This window comes from Acanthopagrus latus, chromosome 7 (assembly GCF_904848185.1).
Source record: "Acanthopagrus latus isolate v.2019 chromosome 7, fAcaLat1.1, whole genome shotgun sequence".
Taxonomy (NCBI): domain Eukaryota; kingdom Metazoa; phylum Chordata; class Actinopteri; order Spariformes; family Sparidae; genus Acanthopagrus; species Acanthopagrus latus.
Window position 1 is genome coordinate 13,823,114 of NC_051045.1, and position 25,658 is coordinate 13,848,771.

The 25,658-nt window shown below is 43.0% G+C and overlaps 4 protein-coding genes across 9 annotated transcripts in view; 1 reads left to right on the top strand and 3 right to left on the bottom strand.

Moving 5' to 3' along the window:
- Positions 1–74: 74 nt before the first annotated feature.
- Positions 75–5,201, bottom strand: LOC119022136 (5-hydroxytryptamine receptor 1-like). Of its 2 annotated transcripts, XM_037102718.1 has the most exons (3): positions 4,854–5,201; positions 3,464–4,633; positions 75–2,275 (listed from the first exon to the last, which is right to left on the bottom strand). In XM_037102718.1, the coding sequence occupies exons 2-3, from the start codon at positions 4,526–4,528 to the stop codon at positions 2,120–2,122; spliced, it is 1,221 nt and encodes a 406-aa protein (XP_036958613.1). In that variant the 5' UTR covers positions 4,529–4,633; positions 4,854–5,201; the 3' UTR covers positions 75–2,119. The 2 variants fall into 2 exon arrangements, with proteins under 2 accessions (XP_036958613.1, XP_036958614.1); XM_037102719.1 differs by lacking the exon at positions 4,854–5,201 and having other exon boundaries at positions 2,143–2,275; positions 3,406–4,683.
- A 599-nt stretch (positions 5,202–5,800) lies between these two features.
- On the bottom strand, positions 5,801–15,761 carry ddx20 (DEAD (Asp-Glu-Ala-Asp) box polypeptide 20). Its single transcript, XM_037105170.1, has 11 exons — positions 15,503–15,761; positions 12,749–12,843; positions 12,129–12,297; positions 11,921–12,035; positions 11,664–11,806; positions 10,845–10,983; positions 10,582–10,640; positions 9,840–9,922; positions 9,591–9,696; positions 8,955–9,056; positions 5,801–7,631 (listed from the first exon to the last, which is right to left on the bottom strand). The coding sequence occupies exons 1-11, from the start codon at positions 15,696–15,698 to the stop codon at positions 6,472–6,474; spliced, it is 2,367 nt and encodes a 788-aa protein (XP_036961065.1). The 5' UTR covers positions 15,699–15,761; the 3' UTR covers positions 5,801–6,471.
- Positions 15,712–19,456, top strand: parapinopsina (parapinopsin a). The gene is made up of 6 exons (XM_037105171.1): positions 15,712–15,843; positions 17,215–17,523; positions 18,460–18,550; positions 18,643–18,880; positions 18,964–19,206; positions 19,316–19,456. The coding sequence occupies exons 1-6, from the start codon at positions 15,822–15,824 to the stop codon at positions 19,454–19,456; spliced, it is 1,044 nt and encodes a 347-aa protein (XP_036961066.1). The 5' UTR covers positions 15,712–15,821.
- Positions 19,457–21,158: 1,702 nt separating this feature from the next.
- Positions 21,159–25,658, bottom strand: part of LOC119022569 (cyclin-dependent kinase 17-like) — a 44,666-nt gene continuing 40,166 nt past the window's right edge. For all 5 annotated transcript variants that reach the window (XM_037103559.1, XM_037103562.1, XM_037103561.1 and 2 more), the window contains one exon: positions 21,159–23,726. In XM_037103559.1, the coding sequence (XP_036959454.1) occupies positions 23,689–23,726 (38 nt within the window). In that variant the 3' untranslated portion in view covers positions 21,159–23,688. The remainder of the gene's footprint in view (positions 23,727–25,658) is intronic.

A 25,658-nucleotide genomic window follows, 5' to 3' on the forward strand; every position in this document is an offset into this window, starting at 1 on the left:
CTCCCCCTCAGTCTGTCTCTCTCTCTCTCTCTCTCTCTCTCTCTCTCTCTCTCTCTCTCTCCCCCGCTGTCTGTCTCTCTCTCTCTCTCTCTCTCTCTCTCTCTCTCTCTCTCTCTCTCTCTCTCTCTCTCTCTCTCTCTCTCTCTCTCTCTCTCTCGTTGTTGTCCTGTTGTATCCCTTCCTCCTGTGTGAACAACAGTATGCTTTCAGTAGTCTTTCTAGCTGTCAACGTTTTTCTTCTTCCCCAGACTCAGCGGGCATTTTTTCAAAGTTGTTGAGTATGTGTACTCTATGTGGTTAGGAAACTCGGTGTTCGTACTTTTTGTCCTCCTCGGTGTTTCAAAAGGATTTTTATTTTACTTTACCTTCTGGAGAACTTAAAAGCAGGGAAGTCTGTCGTAACGGTGACCGCAGAGACACTGAGGACACTTGGACGATGCATCCACAGATCTCTGTCACCCAAAAAAAAAAAAGAACCCCCCCCCCACACACACACACACACACACACACACACACATACGCACACTGTTCTGTCTGTTCTCTCAACTCGCAGCCCCGACATTGTACCTTTTAGTATGACTTATCATGAAATCATGTCAACGTTAACCTTTGTAACTATGGACAGTGACCTTTTTAGCTCTGCGAAACCTCCTTACCGAAGCCTCTCTTCTGGCCGTTTTTCATCTTGAATGTCCTTCTGAATCCAACTGCTACGCGGACAGATGGGGTCTGTCTTTTGGACGGATGAGACCAGCCGCCGTGGTTTTACACCGAAGCGGAGGCAGAGCAGCTTCAGTCAGAAAGGACTGAGCACCCACTTCCGATGTCGATCAAGAGCACACAGACAGGGCTAGAGATACTCCGATATATCAGCATACTGTCCATATCAGCCAAGAGCATATTTCAAAAGCAATACCGGAATTGGTCTTATATCACGTCTGCCCATATGTAGCTGATTTTTTCTGTAGAAGTAGATTGTGTTTGAAAACAAACTAGCAGCGAAATGTATCATGGTCTTTATAGAAAAATACTAAATAACCTTAAGATGGAGACGGAGATATCTGAAGATTTAGATCAGTTTTACACATGCATTTGTACTACGACTTACAAAAAAAAAACAAACACACACATATCATGATCATATCAACCAAAGTGTATAGCATAATTGGCACCATATCAGTGCATCACAACACAAGAACCTACGGTCCCTTGTAGACTCCTCTGGTGAGCTTTAGTTCTCTCTGATTCTGAGGTTAGCAGAGAGTGCCAAAAAATATCAAAAACATGATAAGTCTGATATTCCTAGAACTGTTGCTGGTAACTTAGTACTGTACCTAGTGGCAACAGCTGCCTAGATCCAGTATTAGTGTATAGACAAACTGTGCAAGCAGGAGGAAAAAAAAAAAAAAAAAAAGAAGACAAGCACAGACAAGTAGAGCTTTTTTCCAGCGTAATTTTAAAAAGTGGGGTTGAAGACATTGACTTCGTATTCACAGCATCATGTCAGACATTTAGATCCTATTGGAAGCTACAACAAGGGTATGACCCAGGTCATCACGGCAGATGTGAGGTTCCCTATGTTATTACGTTGCTAGGGCAGTGATTAAAACGTGATTTTATTTACCGCTTCCCTGTTTTGCGAGACAGGTTGTTTTGTGTCAGCCGCACTTTTCAAATGACACACTTTGAATTATTCTGCAAGCATATTTCCGGCTCAAAGTGTCAAAGGATTGCATTCTCTTTTTCTCTCCGTTTTACAAACAACAAAAGCAGAGGTCTGTGATTGTGTTTGTCTCTCTCTTTCTCTGTTATGTACTCTTCTTTGATCGTCTTTTTTCTGGGCTCGGTCGGTTTTCCTCTCGCTCTTTGCTTTTGCCCTCCTATGCCACCTGTCATTGTTGAGACTACTGCTGTGCGTATCTTGTCAGGTGTTGGATATTATTTATGACCTTGTCTTGTGTCCCAACTGTGAAACGCCTGATAAAACATCTATATCTGCCACAAATACAAAACTCTCCGGGCTCTCTTCTTCACTGGTGTCTAAATCACTCTGCGTGTGCACATTTAGCTTCGATGGTGTTGTTAATTCACAAGATAGTCAAGCCCACACGTTGGACCGTCAGGCCCTCAGTATTAGGGGACATCCCGGGATGGAGGACAGGATCTTGCTGAGTTCAGAGCGAAACTGTCTGGTGACTAAAGTATAGATGAGGGGATCCACTGCAGCCTGCACACAGGTCAGCACCATCGCTGATGTCTCCAGCTCCATCAGCAGCTGTGGAGAAACAAACAGGAGAGACGATGGGATAGCACACTGATGGGGGGGATTCCTTCTCAAAAATGATACTGCAGGACAGCTACAGTGTGCTCTAAGGGGGCCCCAGTTCATGATAAATCCAAGATACAGTCCAAAAACCCAAACAGAGTTGAGTTAAAGGACGAGTTCACCCAAAAAATGAAGATTCAGTCATTATCTACTTGCCCCCCGTGCTGATGGAAAGTCCACAAAACATTTCTGGAGCATCACGGCAAATTAGCGTTGCAGGATTCTATTAAAGCGAAACTCTCGCCAAAATGCAACCAAGGCTTTTTTTTGTGAATGCACCCGGGTGAGTAGATTACATTTTCAGTTTTGTGTGAACTTATCCTTTAAGCAAAGAGCTATTGTGCTTAGGTTTTTAAACATCACTTTATTTGTTATAAAACTATTGGTGATTGATACATCGACTTCTGACAATACTATGACCAGAATAATATAAATAGTGGTGCTAAGAAACCCCACTCAACAAGTTCACTTCCTGTGTTATTATGTATTTACTGTTACGGGGCTGTGGTTTTATTAGACTGAATTATTTGGAAATGTTGGATGTTTTCTAATAATCGGTGCAGGTTTCATCAATCTCTAAAATCACATTGGTCTTCATTAACATTGTACAAGGTTCAACAATAAAATACACAACAATGTCAGCAGGCTATTTACTAAGGAGCAAGTGTGGAATGATGATAACAACCAATGAATCACTAAAAGGTAATCCTTTAACAACTGTAATTAGAGGACTATACAGTAGTTAATGATGAGTTAGTCAATGATTAGGTCATTAATATCTGTGAACCATTATACTGACAATTTCCTTCAGTTTTTCATGATTAACTGTCATTTATCACCTGTGTCCATTACTTGAAGGTGGACAAAAAGATTAACTAATGATTAATTAATTAGTAATTTAAAAGTTAGTAAGTACACTAGCAGGTACCACAGAGAAGCTGGTTCTTGTGTCAACTCACTGATTACTCAGTATCAGTGTTGTAAACAGAACACCCATACAGTAGCTGAGTAAAAAGTATATCTGACCTTAAATGTACTAAAGTAACAAAGGTGAAGTAAAATAATTGACTGATAACTACCCAGTCACTGTATCTGAGTGGTCCCAGTAACAGCCTGGTGACGCAGAGCTCCACTCACTGTGTCCGTGTCCTGCCATGAGGTGACGTTCACGATCAGCAGAACCACCATGGGCACCCAGAACAGCGTGAACGCGACGATGATGTACCCAAACCGCTGGGCCACTCTCCCCTCCATCTGCTTCTTCCCCCGCTCCCGAGCTCCAGGCGTCAGGAGACAAACTGCCCCCACGATCTCCGGTGGTCTCCCCGGGGAGCCCGCTGTGGACGAGCCCGCACAGGGGGCTCCGGCCTCGGCCACCAGGAGCACCGTCCGGCGGGGAGGCAGCGGGCTGCCGGAGCCCACGGAGGGCAGAGGCCTGAGCGGAGCTGTCCGTGGTGCTGAGGCGGGGACGCTCAGCAGGCCCCAGACGTGCTCCGACACCCTGGGCTGCAGCTGGACTCCCCGGTTGAACACTTTCTTTCTCTGCTGCCTGACGACTTTGAATATCCGCGCGTAGTGGACGACGATGACGGTGAGGGAGAGGCCCCACACCGGCACCAGCACGTAGGGCCCAAACGGATCCCAGTAGTGGAGCCGCTCGTCGTCGTGCTGCCACCTCGTGTGCGGACGGCAGAGCATGTAAAAAAGCGCCTTCTCAGACAGAACCAGGGAGATCGCTGCCAGGACGAGGCCGCACGCCCAGATGGACAGGATCCAGACGCGGACCCTCGCCTTCCTGCCCTCGGTCTGGAAGGGGAACGCGATGGCCTGGAAGCGCTCCACGCTGATGCTGACCAGCGTGAGCAGCTGGACGCAGCTGCACAGGGCGTAGGTGAACTGCTGCAGGGTGCACACGGGCACCGACACCTCGCTGTCCCGCCCGTACCTCAGGAAGGAGAAGAGCAGCAGCGGCGTGTCCACGGAGCACTTGAGCAGGTCGCTGGCGGCCAGGCTGACCAGCAGCGCGTTGTTGCAGGTGCGCAGGCTCTTGATCCTGAAAACAACCCAGCAGACCCACAGGTTCCCGGGCAGACCCAGGACCAGCGCCAAGGTCAAGACTGTGCAGTTGAATATGAGGAAGACCACGTCCGCGTGGCTGTCATGGGGCGCGTCTGTGTGGTTCCAGAAAGTGCGCGCGTCCATAGTTCCACCTTCCTCTCTCAACGTGGGAAACAGCTTCCATCCATCATGAGCAGGTTCCCTTTCTCCTCACAGCTCACATCACAGACGTCCCCCTCTGCTGCATGGCTTAAAATGATAACATAAAGTCACAGATGTCCAGCATTAGCTGAAGTGGGCCCCTGGTTTATTCTATTCGAGTGTGTGTGTGTGTGTGTGTGTGTGTGTGTGTGTGTGTGTGTGTGTGTGTGTGTGTGCGCGCGCGTGTGTGTGTGTGTCCATCAAGCATTGATTGGGTGAATGGTAGGTAGCCTGATTAGCCTGCAATCAGCATGTGGAGTTGTCTGACCTTGCTGGGCCCTGCTGAGGAGATTACATAAGGCTGCAGATTGCACATTTTGGCCCCTCTTCGTTCCTCTATAAAATAAAAGAGAAATCAGATGTTGCAAGAGGGCTGAACAATTCAGAAAAATATCAAAATTGCCAAGTGCAACATCCAAATCACAGGAGCTGCGATCCTTTAATTAAAAGGTAGAATGTGTTGGTAACGTTTTTATTAAAAGATCAGTCAGGAATGAACACTCAGTCATTATCTACTCTCCCTAATGGCGATGAAAAACACCACCGTTTTAGCTCCGCAGCTACAGTGTACATTTCAGCTTAAAAAAAGGTTGACAACAATGTCTTTTTTTTAGGATCTCAGGGCTTCCAGAGACCTGGATTAGGCCAGATGAGCTGTATGGAGCCAGTTCATGTTTTGTTTAGTTTTTTTTTTTTTACATTTTAAAAGTCTCCATCCGCTTCAGTTGTTTAAGAGAATGCCGCAACGCTGTTTGTGAAGCTCCAGAAATGTTTTGTACACTACTAAACGTCACCAGACTTTCCCGCTGGCATGCGGGTGAGTAGATGATGACAGAATTGTTTCAGTTTATCCATTAATATGGAACATGCAACTTCATCATTTGCTTATTATCATTACTAAGACTATGAAAATGTTAATAATGGCACCATGATAAGACTTAAGACACATCAATAAAAGAAATGTCATATAATATAAAACATTATCTATTGAGCTTAAGTTCAGCATTTATTCATCGCCTTTGTTAAACCTTCACTGATGTATATGTATATATAACCACTTTTTTTTCCAATGATTCCTCAGTTGTGGTCATCAAACACTCGTGAGGAAGATATTTACATTATGGAGACAGATTATACAGTTTAGCAAGAAACTTTATTGTCCAAAATGAGAGCGCTGACAAAGTAAACTTCACTGGGAACGTATTAGACATAAGGTTTTTTCTGAATTTTCATATCAGACAACATATACACAAGTATACAGTGTCTGTGATCAACCAACCGATCCACCATTCAGAATCAAATGTGAGCTTTTCTTATGTCTGATAATCAAACAATAAATATGTTTATTACACTATTTTAAGACATCATCTTACTAAAGATTTGTTAATTAATATCTAATAAGGCTATAAAAAACCTTATTACCTTCTGAACACTTATTACAGGGACCTTGCTATAAAGCAATACATTGTCGCGTCACGCCATAATAAATGAAGAACTGTGGTGCCTACCAATCTTACTCTTCAGATGTGAGGCAATATTCTTGTTTGGTAAACTGAAAATGATGACCAAATATGACTTGTTGGTACAGACCAAAGTAATTCTTTTTGCTCAGCGTTCAGCCCTTTATTGCATCAAAATAATCAAAGACGATCACAGGATAGTTTCACATCACGTGAAGGTGTAGAGGCATAACAGAAAAAGGGCTTTAACATAATTTCCCCTCTCTGGTAATTTATTACAAAAGTAACTGGGACAGACATTATATTGCATGAATTCATTGCACTCAAAACACTTAAGTGTAATGCGTTGGACTAGAAGTGCAGACATTTACTTCTCTCAGCAGAAACAACGTGACTGAACATTCTGATCAGCGGTGTGGACACCAGTCAGTGTTTCAGGAGTTCCTCCATGTAGACGGCATTCATACGATAAGCTGCCATCCAGTTTTGGGCTACGCTGTAGTAGTAGTGGTTCTGGTAACCTTGCTCTGGGTAAGAACACATAGAGGCGTAGTAATCACTCCAGGCTCTGTAGCTGGCTCTCCAGTAGCTTTCAGCGCTCCACTCCCCCTCCTCTTCTTCTTCTTCTTCTTCTTCATCTTCATCATCATCATCCACATCATCATGTTCTCCTTCATCCCTTTCCCTCCAGGTTCTCTCCCGGTCGGTGTTCTCTGAAATCCTCTTGCTCCGCTTCCCAATCTCTTCTTTAATCACTCTCGATTCTGGTCTGTCTGTCCGTGCCGGAGCTGTCCGACTGGATTTCTTGCTCGATTTAATGAAAGATTCATAGTTTTCCTGCTGAGGCGAAGCTCTTCCATTTGATGCACAGACTGTCTGGGGATATATCTGAGGTGCACAAGTTTGGGATTTGGTGGGGTCTGCCTTTTGTCTGGGCAGTGTGGGCGTTTGTGTCGCTTCAGTCTGAGGCTTAGCGACCGCTCTGATTTCACGTTCGTCCTTGATGGATTTTGAGCTAGATGAACCAGACGTCGACCTTGTGTGAGAAAGATCCGTTTTCCACCGCTTTCCATGTTGCTTTAAGCTTTCGGCCCCGTCATCATACAGTGTGAAACAGTCTCTGTGCCCGCTGTTCTCATCAGGGTCACCTTCCTCTCGACCTCTGAACTCCCTGATGACATCCACCGATCTCCCAAGCCCCGTGGTGATGAAGCTGTGGAAGTCCTGCTCAGCCTCCTCGAAGCTCACGAACCTGGAGGCGCAGCTCTTGAACGAGCTGAGAGGAGGGATCTTTGGAAGAGCGTCCTGCAGCTCTTTTCGAGTCGGAGCCACCTGAGGAGGACTCCGTGGACGAGCTGGAGTCACTCTTTCAGGATACTCTTTGCTGTGCGATACCTGTGTAGGTGCTGGGTACGTCTTTTCTGGCTTTCTTTGATTGCCGTGCTCTGGAGTTTGATCCGTGACCGACTTCGCATGCCTTTTCTTCTCCGGCCTGGAGGAGCGCTGGGATGAGGAGCTTGGAGTTGCAGCCTCAGTGCAGATGCCAAAGTCGCAAGGCTCCTCCATCAAGCCAGGCTCTATGATGTCTACAACAGACAAAGATGAGACTTAGAAATTACCTTTCCACATTAAAACAAATATGTGAATGTAACGCCAAAGAGAGACAAGGTTGACTCATGCTGTATGGGCAAATGCGTCAGCTTCCAAAAATCAGTCCGTCGCCTGTTGTTTTAGTTCAGTGCAATTATTTGACCTCGACATAACACTGGTGCTGCAACATACATCCATGCACAATCAGATGCACTGCACAGTGTTTTTAGAAAGACGGCTAAGTAACAACCCCTGTCCATCAGAGGGGAATAAAAATACAGTAATATTATAAATAAATGTGGAGGGGTTTTTCTGGCATTCTATTTTGTTAATTTAATGCTCTCCCTGTAAGAGTGAGTCAGAGCCACCGCTCAGCACCAGACTTGTTCAACAAGCAAACTCTGCAGCAACAGCAAAGAGAGGCAGCACATCTAAAAAAAGGAAACAATACCGGGAGCTCTCAGTTGTAAAGCAGAACTCCGGGTGAATGCACAGCGCTCTCGATATCAAACTGATCCAACTTAGAAAAACAGAAAACACATAGGCTCACTGCAGGCAAATTTGCAGGAGGTAGTTAAAAAGCCGTCATTAGTTAGGGCATATCAGAGTCAAAACAAAAAGAAAAAGGAAAAACACAGAGAGGTTTCGACCCACACTGGGTCTTCCTCAGGGCATGACTGGAAAGTGCAGTCAGCGACTCTAATAACTAATAAAGGCTTTTTAAACTCTATCCAGGGCTCAGTGTGAGTGTGACTGAAGTGAGCCCATCAGCTTCCCATTCCAATATTTTCACAATTTTTCATTGTGAACTAAAGGATAACTAATACGTTTACATATAAAAGTGTGTTTACAGGTCTTGAAGGGTGCTACTTAGAAAAAAGAATTACACTCCTACAACGCTGTTAGACTCATTATGGACAGCTTATAAACAAATGATAAAGAAGAATTAGAGAGTTCTCCTTTTTATATTTCACACATTCTTTTTCCTTATCGAAATCTGGCACCTACAATGCAACTTAGCCACGTGTGACAACCCAAGAGACAATTCATCAGATAACACACAGCTTCCTCTAGACCAACAAAAGGCTTTAAACCGATGTATTTTCTTCATATGCAGCACAACTCCCCGAGACCTGTAAACAAACTTACTCTTAAATGTGTTAAATTGGATGAGTTACACTTCAATGGTTTATTTTGACCAAACCAGAGCTAGTGAAAGTTAAATTTTGTGTTTGTTGAATTCAAATGAGAGAGCTTGTGTGACCTAACTAACTGTCCTGCTCTCACACACACACACACACACACAAGCTTAAACTCACCAGGCAACGCAGACAAACTCAGGCCGCACTTTTGAGCGATGGCCATCATCTTGTTCTCCTCCTCGCCATGGCAACAGTAGGTCACAGCCAGCCCCTGAGTGCCTACACAGAAAATGTAATCCTGATGAGAACACATTCAAACAGGAAGGGATACAAAGGAGGGTGTGTGAGCTGTGCGTCCAGGGAAGGCAGCTGCGCACACACACACACACACACACACACACACACACACACACACACACACACACACACACACACACACAAACAGGCGGTGTAGGTGCAACCTCAGATTGAATTACCCTCCGTTTCCGAGACAACACACAAGTTAAGTCCAGATAATTTTAATTAAAAGCAGATGATTAGGAAGCTATTGACCTTGCTCGGTAGGTCAAACCTGCTAATACTCCGGCGGCTCAAGCTCATCTTCGAAATGGTGCTTAATGCAGTCGGAAGGAAGCAGGGAACGCTCAAGCCAATCAAATCTCATTGAGAGACAAACAGCGTGGGAAACAGACAGTTGTCTTTGTAACATGTTTTTTAACGAATATTGCAGCAATAACAAAGCATTTTCTCCCTTTTTAAAATAACATTTAAGCCATTATAGTTGGTGTGCTCATTTCTGTGTTGGAGACTAACCGAAGCGTCCAGCCCGTCCAATTCGGTGCATGTACGTCTCCCAGTCCTGCGGCACATCCAGGTTTATCACCAGGTTTACTTTGTCGGCATCTATTCCTCTGGAAGTCTGATGGGAAGGAGAGGGCAAAAAGAAAACAACCCGGATTACATAGAAATCAGAGAACCTTAGAGGAGGTGTATTAAGATGAGAGCAGTAGTGATGGGTGACATATTGATAGCAGCACGACGGAGAGGGTCGGTGCGTCTCACCAGGTCAGTGGAGATGAGCACCCTGCACTGGTACTGCTTCAGTTTCGACATCGCTTCCAGCCTCTGGTCCTGACTCAGACCCCCTGTGCAGGTCGTCACACACGTTAAATCACATCAACTGGAAACAACTCCGCAGACAGACAAGCTGGAGGAAACCAGCCACAGCAATTAATGCTTCAAGATTATTTGCAGTTATTTTTTATTTTTTTAAATTCACCCAAAAACAAAAGATTCAGTCAATGTCTACACACCTTAACAAAAGTCTACAAAACATATTTGGAGCTTCAGGGGAAATAGCGAGATAATTTTTGTGTTTTGTTATTTTTATTAGCATTTTTTTAAAACAAGCCCCCCATGTACCAGAATGTTGCAGCTCTTTTGCTGTGAAGCTCCTGAAATGTTTTGTTGGCTACAGAACTTCACTTGACTTTACAACCACATGAGTGGTGAGTAGATCATGACTACATTTTCATTTTTTGAGTGAACTTATCCTTTAACTGCTACATCTATCACAATGACAAGTTACCCAATCCCACAACGATGCGCAGTCAAAAGAAACCCAATCAGAACACTTGCAATCATAGAAAAGATTATGAAACCATTGACTGTTCGATATTCTTACTTTCTGAATCAAAATCAGTGATAAAATTATTGAAATTACAATCGTTACATTATTTGTTGAGTGGCTGATTTTTATTAACACTCTACACGCAAATCACTGCGTATCCAAACACACTCTCACCTGAGATACAAACAGCAGGTAAGCCTTTGGAGGACAGGATGTCTGCCAGGTGCTGAGCCCTGTGGGAGCAAACCAGAGCAAAATAAAAATGCCATTTCAAGAAGACACACCTTCAACTCACCATGAATCACATCTAATGAATGTCAAGTACTTCAAAATCATCAAGAGAAAATGCGTCACTGAGATGTACTTTTTTTTTTGTGACAAACATCAACAACAGCAGCCATGAAGACGAGGGTCAATGTGGAAACACTATACATTACCTTGTGTGTAGGTTGGAGAAGACCAGGGCCTGGTTGAATGGGATTTTACTGAAGAGCTCCAGCAGGTGCTGCACCTTCTCCTCGAAAATCTTGTGAGCCAAAGGATAGGACTGCACCAGCTTGTAATACTGCGTTAGACCTGGCAGGGGGTGCACAAGAGCAACACAGGGGAGACAATGAATTGGACAGCAGGACACCAGAGAAATCACATCCTGAATCTCTCTCTCTCTCTCTAGATATAGATAGATAGACTGTATTGAACACCATGTATCAAAGTTATTAAAGGCATTGCAGGAATTAAAGGATAAAAGTTTTCAAGTAAAAACTCTATTTTTTAACTACATTAGATGTTCAAAATACTTTGAGCCAGATTTTAATTACATAGCTCTTGTACATCTTTTTCTGCCATGATTGATAACACATTTGTGGAAATTTTGTACTAAATAAAAAGATTTTCAGTCACAGGAAAAACGTACAGGAAAAATTGTTATTCAGATCTGTTTAAAAGTATTTAGTAACAGCTCAGTTTCTTGAAAAATATCGTTTCATCGGTCTAATTTTCTGAGAATATGAGGATTTTTCCAGGGGTACTTAGTTCATCTTGTCTTCCTTCTGCCATTTTTGATTTATGATGCTAAATCTCAAATGGAATTGTGTACAAGGCTATAGGGATCTGCCTCCAAAATGGCTTCTAACAACTGTAGTGGACGCCATGCATGAAAGGGCCAGACATTGCTGATGGGTCTAATGCTTTGCCTGATATAAAGTCATGTCTGGACCCTTACAATTACTTTTTTTGTTTTTGCTCCAGTGTCTTACCTTTAAGACCCATGTCACTGGGATTGAGTCTTACAAAAGTGGGCTCTCTCATGTAGTGGGTAAGGTGCTGTGCAAGGGATTCTGGGTAAGTGGCAGAGAGGGCCAGCATCTGTTTGTTCACCGGCAGCGAGGAGAAGATCCAGCTGGAGAGACAGAGCAGAGGAGATGGGTGTTTGTTTTGTTTTTTTAATAACAACATCAAGCAAGTCTGCTGTTTTATCACATAAGCACTTAAATACGAGTTCTGTCCATCTTACTTGATCTGCTCCTGGAAGCTGCCCTCCTCCAGCAGCTTGTCCGCCTCATCCAGAACAAACAGTCTGATGCTGGCGGTGGACAGCATGCCGAGCTCGATAAGCTGCTTGATACGACCTGCGTACACAAGCAGGAGAATGGTTAGAAAAAAAAAAAAACCCACAAAAACAGCAGCGTGATGCTTACATAAAAAACAGGCTGGCCTCTCACCAGGTGACCCCACAGCTACGTGGCACTTCTTCAGAAGGGGTTTGTCCTGACTCACGGGCCGGCCCCCGATGAAGACGTGGCACTCGAGGCCCTCCATGGCGCAGCCTATCGCCATGACCACCGAGTGGATCTGCACCGCAATCTCGCGTGTAGGAGCCAAGACAAGAACCTGCAGGAGGAGGGTCGTTTGTGAAGAAGGTTAGATGTCAACAACCACTTATGCTTGATTAAGGATGGACAGGTGTTTGGTGTGTGTGGGGGTTCCAAATCAGTAAGACCCCATGGGTTAATAAGATTACAATGAATGTAGAATGCAGCTGGTTCATCAGTAAGAGGGCGCGTACCTTTGCTTCATCAATAACTGTCTTTTCCCCCCCACGTACTCTTATTACACTGAGCAGCTTAAACGCTTCAGATTAAAGACCCTCAGAACCAAAGTGATTACTGCTGGTGACCATCTGTTGTCCGTAAAACGCTAGAATAAAAAGTTTTGTCTCGACGTTTTATTTTCGTTATTCCTTAGAGGATGCCTGAAGACTGGGAGTTACAAATTACTGATGAGAACAAGAAAGACCATTTTTCCTTCATCCCACCGATCAGCTCGAGTTGAATCTGCTCACCTGGGTCGCAGGATTCTCCAGGACCAGAGAGTCCAGGGCGATGGTGCAGAACACGCACGTCTTCCCCGTGCCAGACTTGGCCTGCACAATCAAATCTGGAAAAACAGCAGATGAACAATGTCGAGCTGCGCAGTTCGTCGGAATAATCAATTAAACTTGATTGGGTGCAATGTTGACGCTTCACATCTTGGAGTGCCTAATCTGCCGCATCGAAATCACTTCCCTTCTAGCCCCAATTAAACTGTTCCGACCAATCAGAGGCGTTTACTTCAAGGGCGCTGTGATTAGTCGCTCTCTGCTCCACAGCACAATGTCATCGCAGTGTAAGTGGAGCAGGTATTTTTTTCTCAACATCTCTGGAAGCAGAACATGCAATTGCAATAAATTATTTCATTTTTACTAAAGAATCATTTAAAATCAAGACGAATAATCATGATGACAATAATAGTGGGTATCATTTCAGCCGTTATTGTGCGGTTTAAACGTACAAGGATCAGTTCACACAAATTACATATTTTAACTGATTTTGTTTCTCTTTGTGGCATCTCTGTAGCCTTTTTGGTTTGAGGTAAGTGTAAAACATTTGTACTCGTATGACATTTAACAAGAAACAGGCCCTATGAAAGCACTGAGCACACAAACTAACACTAAATTTTTGCCATCAGCACAAGAAACCTAAAGTCCCTTTTTACCTCCCCTGTGGCAACAACAAGTGTAATTTAAGCCAATACATGATCTTTTCCCAACCCTAACCAGGAGGTTTCTGTGCCTAAATCTCACCAAGTAATAAGTAGAGTGATGTAAAATAGAACATTTTACCTTAAACATAAAGTTATTCGAACATATCCGTGGTTTGCAGAGTCTTACACTGCCAACGTGTATTCCCAGCTCTGGATCAAACCATTCTACAGTGTCCGTAGCTGAGATATTCCACAGACAAACAGGGACTGTAAAAAAGTCTGATGTTGTGGTGTGACTCTCAGTATTTCACTTTTTAAAAATGACGGCGAGGCAATATTTTTTTGGACTGAGAAGAAATTACATCATAAAGAAGCATTTATGAGGCTGTTTTGTATGACTACATTGATTTCACTGAATATCAGTAATTAAAATACACAACTTATGCCTTACAAATGACTAATAATATAATCGGACCAGTAATAATTATGGATGCATGATATATAATCGGTCAGTATTGGGATATTTATATGATTAGTTTTCAGACAAAGAAATTAAATCAAGGCGATAATCCTAAACCAGACTGTTTTCACTGACTTAACAAGCGCAGCATCTCCACACTCTGACGTGGTCGGTGGTGGTATGCACCTTTCAAGACGGTTTGTGATCCACCAGTAAACACAAGGACGGAGACAACTAGAGAGCCAAAGAAGTCACAGGTGTGTGGACAGTTTTTACAGTTTCAGAGGAGACATCCCAGTTGCAACTGCATGTTCCAGCTGGGTTCAGAAAGGAAAAGGTCTAAACTTTTAACCAAAAAAATCTTCTTGGGAGCTTCGGAATCCCATTGCCTTCAAACCACAGTGAAAGAATTTTAAAATGTACAATTATTGGTTATCTTAGCAGTAAACGGGCCACGAGAAGCAGTCGATTATTAGTTTTGGTATCAGCTGACAAAAGTATTTTGGGTGGGTGGGAGTAACTTGGCCTGTTCTGCCCAAAGTGAATCATTCCATAGACACTTAAAACGAGCACATTATTCCATAACTCTCTGACTCTATGAAGACACACAAATGAGAGCTTAATTACTTTTTATCCATTTTCAAACTGGTGTTACAGGTACAGAAAGTAACAGCAGTGACATGCGTGAAATTCATTTCACAGAATGGCTGCTATACTGGGCATTTCACAGCCCATCAAATCATGTGATTCAACCCATTTGCATTTTGACGTCTGCTAGAAAGCTTCACATGAAATCTTTGAACTAGAAAGAGACTATGGATGCTGTAATTTATTCATAGATGTTCAGGAAATAGGTCAAAGGAAGAAAAGTGACGTCGTCAGTGTGAATTTTATTTCGACATTATGGACCTGTCACACATTGACACCAGTGACACAGCTCAACGGTGCGTTTATCTTCACTACATACTGTGTTTTATAATATTTCTAGGGAATTTATTTGGAATACAGAATTTTAATGTCATTTCCAGTCATATATTTGATAGCTGTGTTTATACAACTGTATTTTAAATGGAAGAAAATAGAAAAGCAGGGCATTAACTAAACATACAGCCTTCTATACATGACTGTGAACACACGCTGGTCTGTGGTGGCTGGAAGCTTAAATAATCGATTTCTGTTACTATATTGCCAAACTGATGGCCTAAGAGGCAGTAACTGTTCAAATAACCTTTGATTTATTATGAAATATGAGGGGAAAAAACTCAGGTGTATTATTGTCTGTGGAGGCTGGGGCTGGAAAAATGACCTTTCCACTGAACGACTCAAAATAAGGACTCGATTTGAGCAGTCAAATAAAATAATGAGTAGAGACATGCGCCAAACAACTTGAGTCACATGTCCACGACTTCTAATTTCAGATAATTAGTATGAGATTGATCAGTAAAATCAACCCTGAGCTTCATCCTTCTGTTTTAAGTCTAAAACAATGACGATAAGTAGAGCGGCTCTAGCAACCCGTTTCTGCTGCTAAATAAAATACCTGTTAAACACCCATAAACAAACATACAGTCTGTGACACACACGCGAGTGGACCACACAGTCTTGTGAACCCACCGAGTCCGCAGCGGCCCAGCGGGATCGCCTTCAGCTGGATCGGGGAGGGTTTCTGGAAGCCTGCGGCGGACAGTCCGTCCAGCACGGCCGGGGACAGCAGCAGGGAGCTGAAGTCGATCCCCTCCGACAGAAGCACATCATCGGTCCGCTTTCGCGTCTCTATGTCGTGGGCAGCTCTCTTCATAGAGGCCGCCATGTTGACTGTTTACCGCCGGCGAGGCTCAAACGCAGCTGGTTTAATGAGAGACGGAGGAGCAGACTGCTGCGGGCTGCAGCGCCCCCTGGTGACCGGGAGGGGAACTGGTCGTGTGGGAAACACATGACACCGTGTTGTTTAAAAGGTGCGATATGTAATAATTCTCCACCTGTCGAAGTATATGACCAGTGTACCCGGAACTGACACTGAATGTAGCTGTCGTTAGCTAAGTAGCTCAGTTAGCCGTGCAGTTAGCCACACAAGCTGTGAGCTTGCAGCACCAGGGGAGTGTTGGTGGTTACACTGATGATTCAACATGATACACAGGCATCACAACTTATTCTTATTTTTTTCACATTTAAATTGATAATGACAGACACAATGTGATCTATGGAGGTGTAATTTTTCTTTATTTTTCTAATAAACTTTATTGACTAGGCAGTTATCACTTTTGCATTTCAGATTGTAAAAATGGTGATGTTTATCCCTCTTAAGTTATTTAGTAATACATCTTGTTAATCTATTTATTTATTTAGGATTAGGCTATTATTAAATGGGTTTCGGTCCAGGTGCTAGAATTTCTTAAAACCTGCCCAGAGGGCTAACAGCCAATTTATAGGTCTGATAAGATCATAACATGACAAGATAGTGATTCATTTGTTGTTCCAGTTCCAGCACACAGTAGGAATGACTTCACATGCAAAGGGTGCAAATACAAAACTGTCATTACAGTGAGTGCGTATTGAAATATGAATAAACAGAAATTCAAGTTGTTTGACTGTTCTGCATTGGTATAAGGTTTCACAAATGTAGAATTTACCTTTGCACATTGTCAGTGTTGTCCTCGTCCTTGTCTGGATGTTTCTCCTCATGTTATTTGCATGTTAGGGTCAGTCAGGTGAAGAGGGCCTGGTTAGAAACACTGAGCCTGAGTCACGCCGCAAAGAATTCATGTTAAGCCTCTATCTGCAGAGTAATTCGGCGGACACAAAGATGCCCGATATCAACAAGCTATAAAGCTTCTTCTGTGCCTTTAACCAGCGGGCGTGCGTTTTCACTCTGATCCTAAAAACCATATTGTGTTACCGAATCCCTGCTTCATTACTCAGGAGCAGCTGTAAAGCCGGCAATCATGGAAAGTGCAGTCTTACAGGATATTAGACAGAATTATTGTCTACACAATCCGGATCTACGGATTTGGTTTTCAACAATTAAATGTCACGGCCCAGAGCCCCTCTCGTCCCAATAAGAAGGTCCTGTCTCCTTTTTCTTCTCTGCAGCTGCACCAGAGCAGCACACATGCAACATAAGTAGAGACAGACTTGACCGATGTTGCTGGATTACTTAAACCACTTACTGTCTATTTCTACTTGTTCTTCCCCATCACATTTTGCGCAGCTGTTTTGATTTCTAACCTGTGGAAATTTTGGACCTATTAGTCTCGAGCTCAAGTTGCAGGTGAATGACTGAATCTTAAGCAAGCAGTGTCTAAAACTGAGCACTATGGATGACCTAGGAAACGCCTCACAGCCTCACAGCTCAGTCGACACAGTGCTCCTGTCTCGGACCGGCTACACGATACTGGCCGTCATCATGGGCGCGTTCTCTGTGGTGGGGATCATCCTCAACGTCCTGGTGATCGTGGTGACAATGAGACACAGACAGCTCAGACAGCCGCTCAGCTACGCCCTCGTCAACCTGGCCGTATGTGACCTGGGCTGCGCTGTGTTCGGTGGTCTGCCCACCACAGTGACCAATGCCGTGGGATACTTCAACCTGGGACGTGCGGGCTGCGTGCTGGAGGGCTTCGCCGTGGCCTTATTCGGTGAGTGTACATGACAATCACAACCCCGGCGTGGCTTCATTTTCACAGTGCAGGAAGAAGGTCCTTGATGAAATAAAACGAACAATGCAGCAAAGTTAAAATAACCATGTGGTTAGTTTTTGAAATCATAAGACTGTGTGTGCTGATGTTTTAACTTTTGGTTGCTTCCAGTGGTTCCTAGTTTTGTAGGGGTCGGGCCCCTTTCAGTAGCACCTCATAATGAAAACTATCGACAATTGTCAACTCAATTTAAATACAATTTTTCTTTTTATTAGAAATAACTAATGTTGTATACATTTTAAATACTGGAAAAGTTACAAAATGAGACCATTTAAAAAGTTTAGATGTGAGAAAGGGCCCCAATCAGATGTCAGTTTTTAGTACAGAGTCTAGAGCCAAAGAGGTCAATAACTACTGGTTTAACCTAAATGTGTTGCAGTTAATAAGCTTAACATGTGTTTATGTCAAACATTTATGATAAAAGCAATGAGAGCCTATAATTGTTGGGACAGTGAACTGTTAACTCCACTGTGATGAAAAAAAAGCTTTGCTGAATCAACATGTCAACTTAATAGCTTAAATAATGAAGGAACGTTGGGAAGACTGACTGAAGTATCTCAACATAATAACAGTATCTAAGAATTAAGAAGCTTTCTCAAAAAGCTGATTCCAACAAAAGGACAAAAGGGTTTTATAAACATTCATTAATTGAGGGTAGTATCTCAAAATAATGACTTGGTGACTAAAAGCAATGAGCAATTTGTAAATCCACATCTAGAGTAGTTTTCAATGATGGTACCCATTTGGGTCTGTGAGGCATTTCTCACATATTTGCTTCTGTTGCTTTGACACAAAATCTATTTAGTACTAAGAGGGACACAACTAGAATATTCACAATTGTACTCAAGCATTTACACGTCTGTTCTCTCCTCTCAGGTATAGCAAGTCTGTGCACAATAGCAGTCATTTCTGTCGAACGCTACATGGTGGTGTGCTATCCCATGGGTGCGGTCCTGTTCCAGACCAGGTACAGTGAACGACTGACAGCAGCGTCACACAGAGAACAAAAAACTACACTGCTTCCGCCAGCATGTTAAACGGCATCTCTGCTGTCCTCAGACATGCGGTGGCTGGGGTGGTGCTGTCCTGGGTGTGGTCGTTCGTGTGGAACACCCCTCCGCTGTTCGGTTGGGGGAGTTATGAGCTGGAGGGCGTCAAGACCTCCTGCGCCCCCAACTGGTACAGCCGGGACGTCGGGAACATGTCCTACATCATCATATACTTTTTCTTTTGCTTTGCCGTGCCCTTCTCCATCATCACAGTGTCTTACTCGCAGCTCTTGTGGACCCTCCGTCAGGTGAGCACTGTTCTGCGATGAAAACATTTTCAGTTGGTTGTAGCAGCATAAATAACCTTTGTGCCTGTCTTCTGATCTCCAAGGTGACCAAGCTGCAGGTGTCTGAGGCTGGCAGCACCAACCGCGTGGAGGTGCAGGTGGCACGCATGGTAGTGGTGATGGTGTTGGCCTTCCTGGTGACCTGGTTGCCGTATGCTGCCTTGGCGCTGGCTGTCATCCTGGACTCCAGTCTATACATTGACCCCGTCATCGCAACCGTACCCGTTTACCTGGCTAAGAGCAGTGGTGTCTACAACCCCATCATATATATTTTCATGAACAGACAGGTAATCCTCCATCACGCACATTTATACTCACAAACAATAATATAATCATACACTACCATTACCCTGTGTGTGTGTGTGTGTATGTGTGTGTGTGTGTGTGTGTTTCCAGTTTCGGGGATACGCTGTCCCCACCGTCCTGTGTGGATGGAACCCGTGGGCCTCAGATCCACAAACATCTGACTGTGAGACCACGGTCGCCTCCATCAACAAGAGCCAGAGAGTCTCACCTAAAGAATCTCTAAAAGAATAAAAATGTACAGGAGTCCTGGCTGTCTCACTCCTGATGAAAACAGACTCACATGGATGGAACAATGGCAGATGTAAAAATTAAGTGTATTCAACATGTGGAAAAAAGAAAAAGGAGACCGTGTGTTCAATCCTGCCTGTCTTACACAGCCGAAGTTGTCACAACCTTTCATGTATTCTGACATAAAGACAACCCCCCCATCTTGTTCTCTGTCATGGATATTGTTGATCATGTGCAATTCCTTTTGATCTCACTACAGGGAATGTGTGTGTCACATTCACATTGTGTAAAGATTCAAATCCACCCACATTGTACATTTTGCAATCTTGTACCAAATATTTTGCCACTGTGATCACTAAACTCCGTATGACATGTGATTTTATAGCGACTGTTCCATACAAGCAACATCTCTGATTCTTCCTGAGGTTTCTACAATTCTTTTTTCCTGCTAAAAAGTTTTGTGCGGAAGTTTTCCCTCACTGGAATCGAGGGACAGATGTGTTGTACACTGTATAGATCATAAAGCCCACTGAGGCAATGTGACTTGTGATGTCAGACTATATAAATACAATTGACATGACTTGACCTACATTTACATGCAAACAACATCCTTACATGGTTTGTTAAAGTAAGGGAAGTATGTTTATTGTGTGTATGGATATCTTTTCAAACCAGTCATAGACTGTTACTGGGTACATTTACTCAAGTACTGTACCTATGTTTGATTCTGAGGTACTTTACTCAATTATTTCCATTTTACGCAACACTGTTTATGTTTAAACTTAAGTTATTGGTAACCTTGAAGATTTCATGCTTCATCAGATCCAAAATTGTGAATTTTTGCTCCCTAGCATTTCCAAAGGAATCACCATTTTCCTCAGACACAAGAAACAACACAGGACAAAATGTGAGTTCATTCAATCATTTAGTTTATGAGGGAAATGGATCACCAGTCAGTCTTCCTGTTCCTCGGTGGCCAGCTTCTGTGTGATATTAAATGTACTTAAATGTATTAAAAGTCATTTTCTGGCATCTGATCCCATTTTAAGCATTTTTCTGGTTATCAGAGTCAGTAATATTTGATGTAACCTCAGAAATGAATTAACTTTAAAGTACGGTACCGTGGCTCTGATGCAGCATGCGATTGGCTTAGTCATTAATAACTATAATTACCCAAATAAATGTAGTGCAGTGAAAGCAGATGGTTGCAGAACATGGATATACATACTGTAGGTTCCTTCAAAATTCTGTATAATAAGTAAATGTTCTTAGTTACAATCCATCACTGATTAAGGGATGTCCATATAGTACATTGTGAGCTACACTTCTGTTATATGTTTCCAAAGGATTTATGACAAGAAAAAAAAGTAATTACATGTTTGTTTGTTTGTTTGTTTTTATTTTTTTTTTCATTAGGTGTACACATCCCCTTTTGCTTCTTCAGGTCTGTGCTCAAACATGGTACACACCCCTCGCACACAAGCAGACCTTTCTCACCTATATATGACCTTTATGGCTTTCATTGATAAAAATCATAATAATCAGTGTGTTATACTCCTTTGCAACATGATACTTCACTCCAGCCTTTTGGATCCAGCATGTTAAACAGCAAGGAAAAAAAAAAAAACCTGTCATCAGTTTAGTCAAGTCTCACAGTTTGATCATTCACAGTCACTTCTCGCTCTCTAAATAAACACAAATGCAATCATCCTATCACCTTGGCTTTTTATTGATCAAACAAATATTGCTATGACTTTCATTAAAGAAAAAGCTAGAAAAAAAAAGCCAGAGTGTGAATAGCTGTATCAAACCTGTACACTTCTTGTATATACAGAGTGAGGGATCATCTATGTACATGCTACATACTGTCACACTCTGGGTGAATAAGTAGTCCTTCTGACAGGCACGGACGTCGGATCACTTCACCCTTTCTGAATCCATTGCGGGAGTGACCCGAGGCCGGTGCCCGAGGAACAGGAAACTCCAAATCTACGCTCACAGGCCATCTCGTATAGATACAGTACATGTTGACATGACGACTGATTGGTGTGTGAAACAGTTGTGTGCTTGAAGGCCAGGCGCTCGGAGGACTGACTTTGGTCCTGTTGTTTCTGGCAGTAATGATAACAGCAGGAAACAACAGCGCGTTTGAGTGTTTCGAGTCCTGCTAAACAGGCTACCTAACAGTTATAACAGTACTGTGCAGCTTGAGCTTGAGTCCGATTTGTCGTACAAACGGTCTGGTCCCAATGCTGGCGGCACATCACTTACGCAGTGTTGACTTCATCTTATTTATGGCCTCTCTTATCGAGGAGCCGTTACAGGTTAATGTGGTGTTTAAAAAAAAAAAAGGATGTCCCATGCAAGATTTAAACCAACTGGAGGTATTCCTTTTTCCGGCAGCAGCTATTTCACATACCGACTGAAAACAGCTGTGTTGTAGTACACAAACATGCTTGAAGAGATGACAAGAAAAGACACGGGTAAGGTAGTCGCTGAACAGCAATATTATGCTCAAAGTAACGACACAGGAGACTGACAGGATGATGCCGAGAAGTGATTCCTCTTCTTCTTCTACTTCACATACAGTTCTAACCAGCTTTGCAAAAGAGTTTCGGGCCATGGTCGACATACTCTCTGCTCTACTGGGGGGGGGGGGGGGGGGGTGGACATACGAGACCAGCTGTACCTCACAGCATCCACAAAACAATATTAGCAATTAAGTCCTGAGCTCAAGGAATGTGCAACATGTCCCCAGCCAGTCGCCACACTGTTCCGGTGGGAACACAGTAAGAGACCGAGAACAGCATCCTGGAATTATCATTGCTTCTGACAAGTAAAAAGTATGCTCGTATATATACAGATCGGAAAAAAATTCAAATAAAATGGATAAATGCTCGTGGAGTTGGGCAGGAGAGGTTTTCGGGGGGCGCGGGGGGTGGGGTGGGGAATTGTTGACTGTTCTACTCATGATCTAAGGAGGTAAAAAAAAAATTAAATCAAAAAAAGAAATCAGGTGCAAAAGGAACATTTCAACATCAACACCTGTACAGCACGCGACAAATCAAGACAACATCTGAGTCAGGAGAGGAAGGGGGTGTCTACGGATAAGCAGGCGAGGATTTGTACACTTCCTTTACCTCTCTGTTCTCACATGTCACCCTCCTTGTGCACTGACACAGGAGCGTCTCGCAGCATAGTGTTCTTTACAGCATGTGACAAATGTGTGGGTTTCTGTTTTTTTTTTTTTTTTTTAATCGTAATGTAGTGTCCAATTTCAGTCAGTGAAGGTAAATATGTCCTACAGTTAGTGAGTTTTCTTTTTTTTTGGTTCATTGTTTTGATTCTTCTTCATTCTACTATCTAGAAAAAAAAAGTACTTCCTACTCTGCAAGAGTGACTGATGAGGTAATGACAGCCACCCTGACCTCTACTGGACGATAAGGTGCTAAAGTTTCTCTCTGTAAACTCTGTTGATCTGCACACTCATAACTTTCAAGTGAGCCATCTGTGTGTGTGTGTGTGTGTGTGTGTGTGTGTGTGTGTGTGTGTGTGTGTGTGTTGTTTGTATATTTAAGAGAGATACAGAAAGAGAGAGAGAGAGTATTGTTTTAAGGGTCATGTAATAAAGGGCTGAGAGGTTAGGCAAAGGTTTCAGGGTTGAGGTGCAATATTCAGAGTTTGGATTCAGGCTGAGGCGTATTATGAAAAAGCAGAGTTCTACAGCTCAGTCTCTTTATGTACAAACCAAAAAAACAAAGGAAAGCAGAAGAAGCGGTTTCCTCTCTTTTTCTTTGCCTTCGAATTGCGTCCACTTTTCACTCCTCCTTCCTCAGCTCACTGATACAGCAAGTTCGGTTCAGTCAGCCCACGTCCCAAATGCTGCCCTCTTCTGGACAGCGGCGGTAGTAGCAGCAAGGAGAATCTTGTACTCTCCCACTTTTCTTCCAGCGCTTCTCTCGTTTAAAATTTGTTTCTGTCCTTAGGGTCGAGCCAAGTGTGTTTTATTAAGTTACGCATGAATTCTTCAGCTTTTAGTTCGGTGTGGTTTTTGTTTCCGTGTTCCTGTGTGTGTTTTTCTTCTTCAGTGTGTGTCCTGTGTGTGTGTGTGTGTTTTCGTGTGGCAGCGTGTGTCTCGCTCCTTCAGTGTGTGTGTGGCAGGGTCAGTGGATGTATGTCTGACAGGACGGCTCCACGTGTCACTGTCCTTCCTCACCTCAGCGCCCCCGCCAGCACTAAAACAACACACTCTGCCTCCTGCTCTTCCCCTGGGCTGAAGAGAGAGAGAGAGAAGGAGAGAGAGAGGGAGGGAGAGAGGGAGAGCAGTGAGAAAAAAGGTTTGTATTTCATTTAGACACACTAACAAACACTTCCACATCACACACTGCAAATTTCACTCCATGCAACATTAAAATGTACACTGTAAGGCCAAATTCACCGGACACACAGAGGGCTGCAACTTACAATTATCTTCCTTGTCTGTGAATCCACCAACTTCAACGTCTATTAATCATTCGGTCTATTAAACTAAAGCCTTCTGTGACCTGCAAATATTTGATTTAGTCTAAGATGAGGAACAACAGAAAGTTCTCTATGAAGACCTAGAACCATCCAATTTTTGGCTTTCTTTTAAAAGATGAATCGGTTTATCTTCTGATGATCGACTTAGTGCTGCAGCTCATTTTACACACTTGTGAATATCATCTAGTTCTAAACAAACCCAATCGCTAGAATGAATGTTGGCAATGTGCATTTGCAACTTTCTTCTCTTTCTTTCTTTCAGTTGACTTTTATGTTATGGTGTGGACACGCTGTGATCATGAACCGTTAGGTTTAAGCTCCAATACCTCTTATCTAGAGTTTGGAAAAGAACGTGTTTGGGCTTCAAATACCAGTTACAGTACCTAAAAACGCAGCCAGACACGTCCCTAGGTCTTGTACAGCATAGCTGGTTATGTTAACTCCACTATCAAGATATGGAAGTCAGGTCACAAACATGACCATGATGAACATGATAAGTTCCGTCATGTCAAGATTGGTACGCAGCATATGACACGTACAAACGTGAAATTTCGTAAAGCTTTGCTGAAACATCAACTGCCAACATTTGATCCTGCCAGCTGCGCTCTCCAAAACCATGAGTAATTAATAAGCTGCTATAAAGGATTCCACTCCTCTGGGAGGGCTTTCCTGTAAACTGGTTTTAGGGATTTGCTGCCATCAGCCACAAGCGCATTAGCGAGGTACTGATGACGAGTGATAAGGCTTCAGCGTCTTCAGCCAAAAAGTTGTTGATGGGATGAGTTCATGACCCATTTTATCAAACTGCTAAAAAACTGCTAAAAAATCACTTTTACTGCTGTTCACACACTTTCAAATAAAAGCTATTAATTACATTTCTTTCTCTTAAATTTAGGTGTAAATCTGCAAAACAGAAAGAAGAGCTCACAACCACTGAGATTTCTGAGTGTTATTCCATTTCATTGTGTCATTCTATTTGTTGCAATGGGTGTAAACACATATTTTTTCAGTTTTACGTTATCTGTTACTTGAGTTTGATCAACATTTTAAAATAAACTTAAAAAAACTTAAACATATAGGCTTTAGCAGACTATATGTCATTGAGAAAATGTGAGGATTGCTCTGAAGAGAAAGAACACTGAGCTCTTGTTCTCTGAGCACATATGCTCAGTCAGCGTGGAACTTTTTACCAGTTTAGCATTAGAGCATAACTGAGTGTATTTCTTAGAGGTTTGATGACTGAAAGGCTCAGTGGATCTGGTTTTTATTCGAAAAGGCGACATCATGTTCAAATCTGAAAGGGCTTTCGCTAAAACTGTAGTACACTGTTGTCTGCAACCCAGAAAAAAAAGCACACAAATGTATGTGAACGGATACTTTTGGCCATAAAGTGTAGCCTTGATCAGGAGGATTATTTATGTTGTTCTATAACCTGCAATACTGTGTGTAATCTTGTGTTGCAGAAGCTAAATCATACTTACCAGTAACCATAATGCAATGCATTGAAACCAACACTATCGGAATACTAACTGAAAATGCATTTATGAACACACAACCAACCAAACACACACTGAACCAAACCCTCACTTACAGACGCAACAAAAAGGCTACATCTCTCGCTGCAGAAACCTAAACAGGACTGCAAATGAAAAGAATCAAATGTCTTGTTCCCCCGTCCACTCAA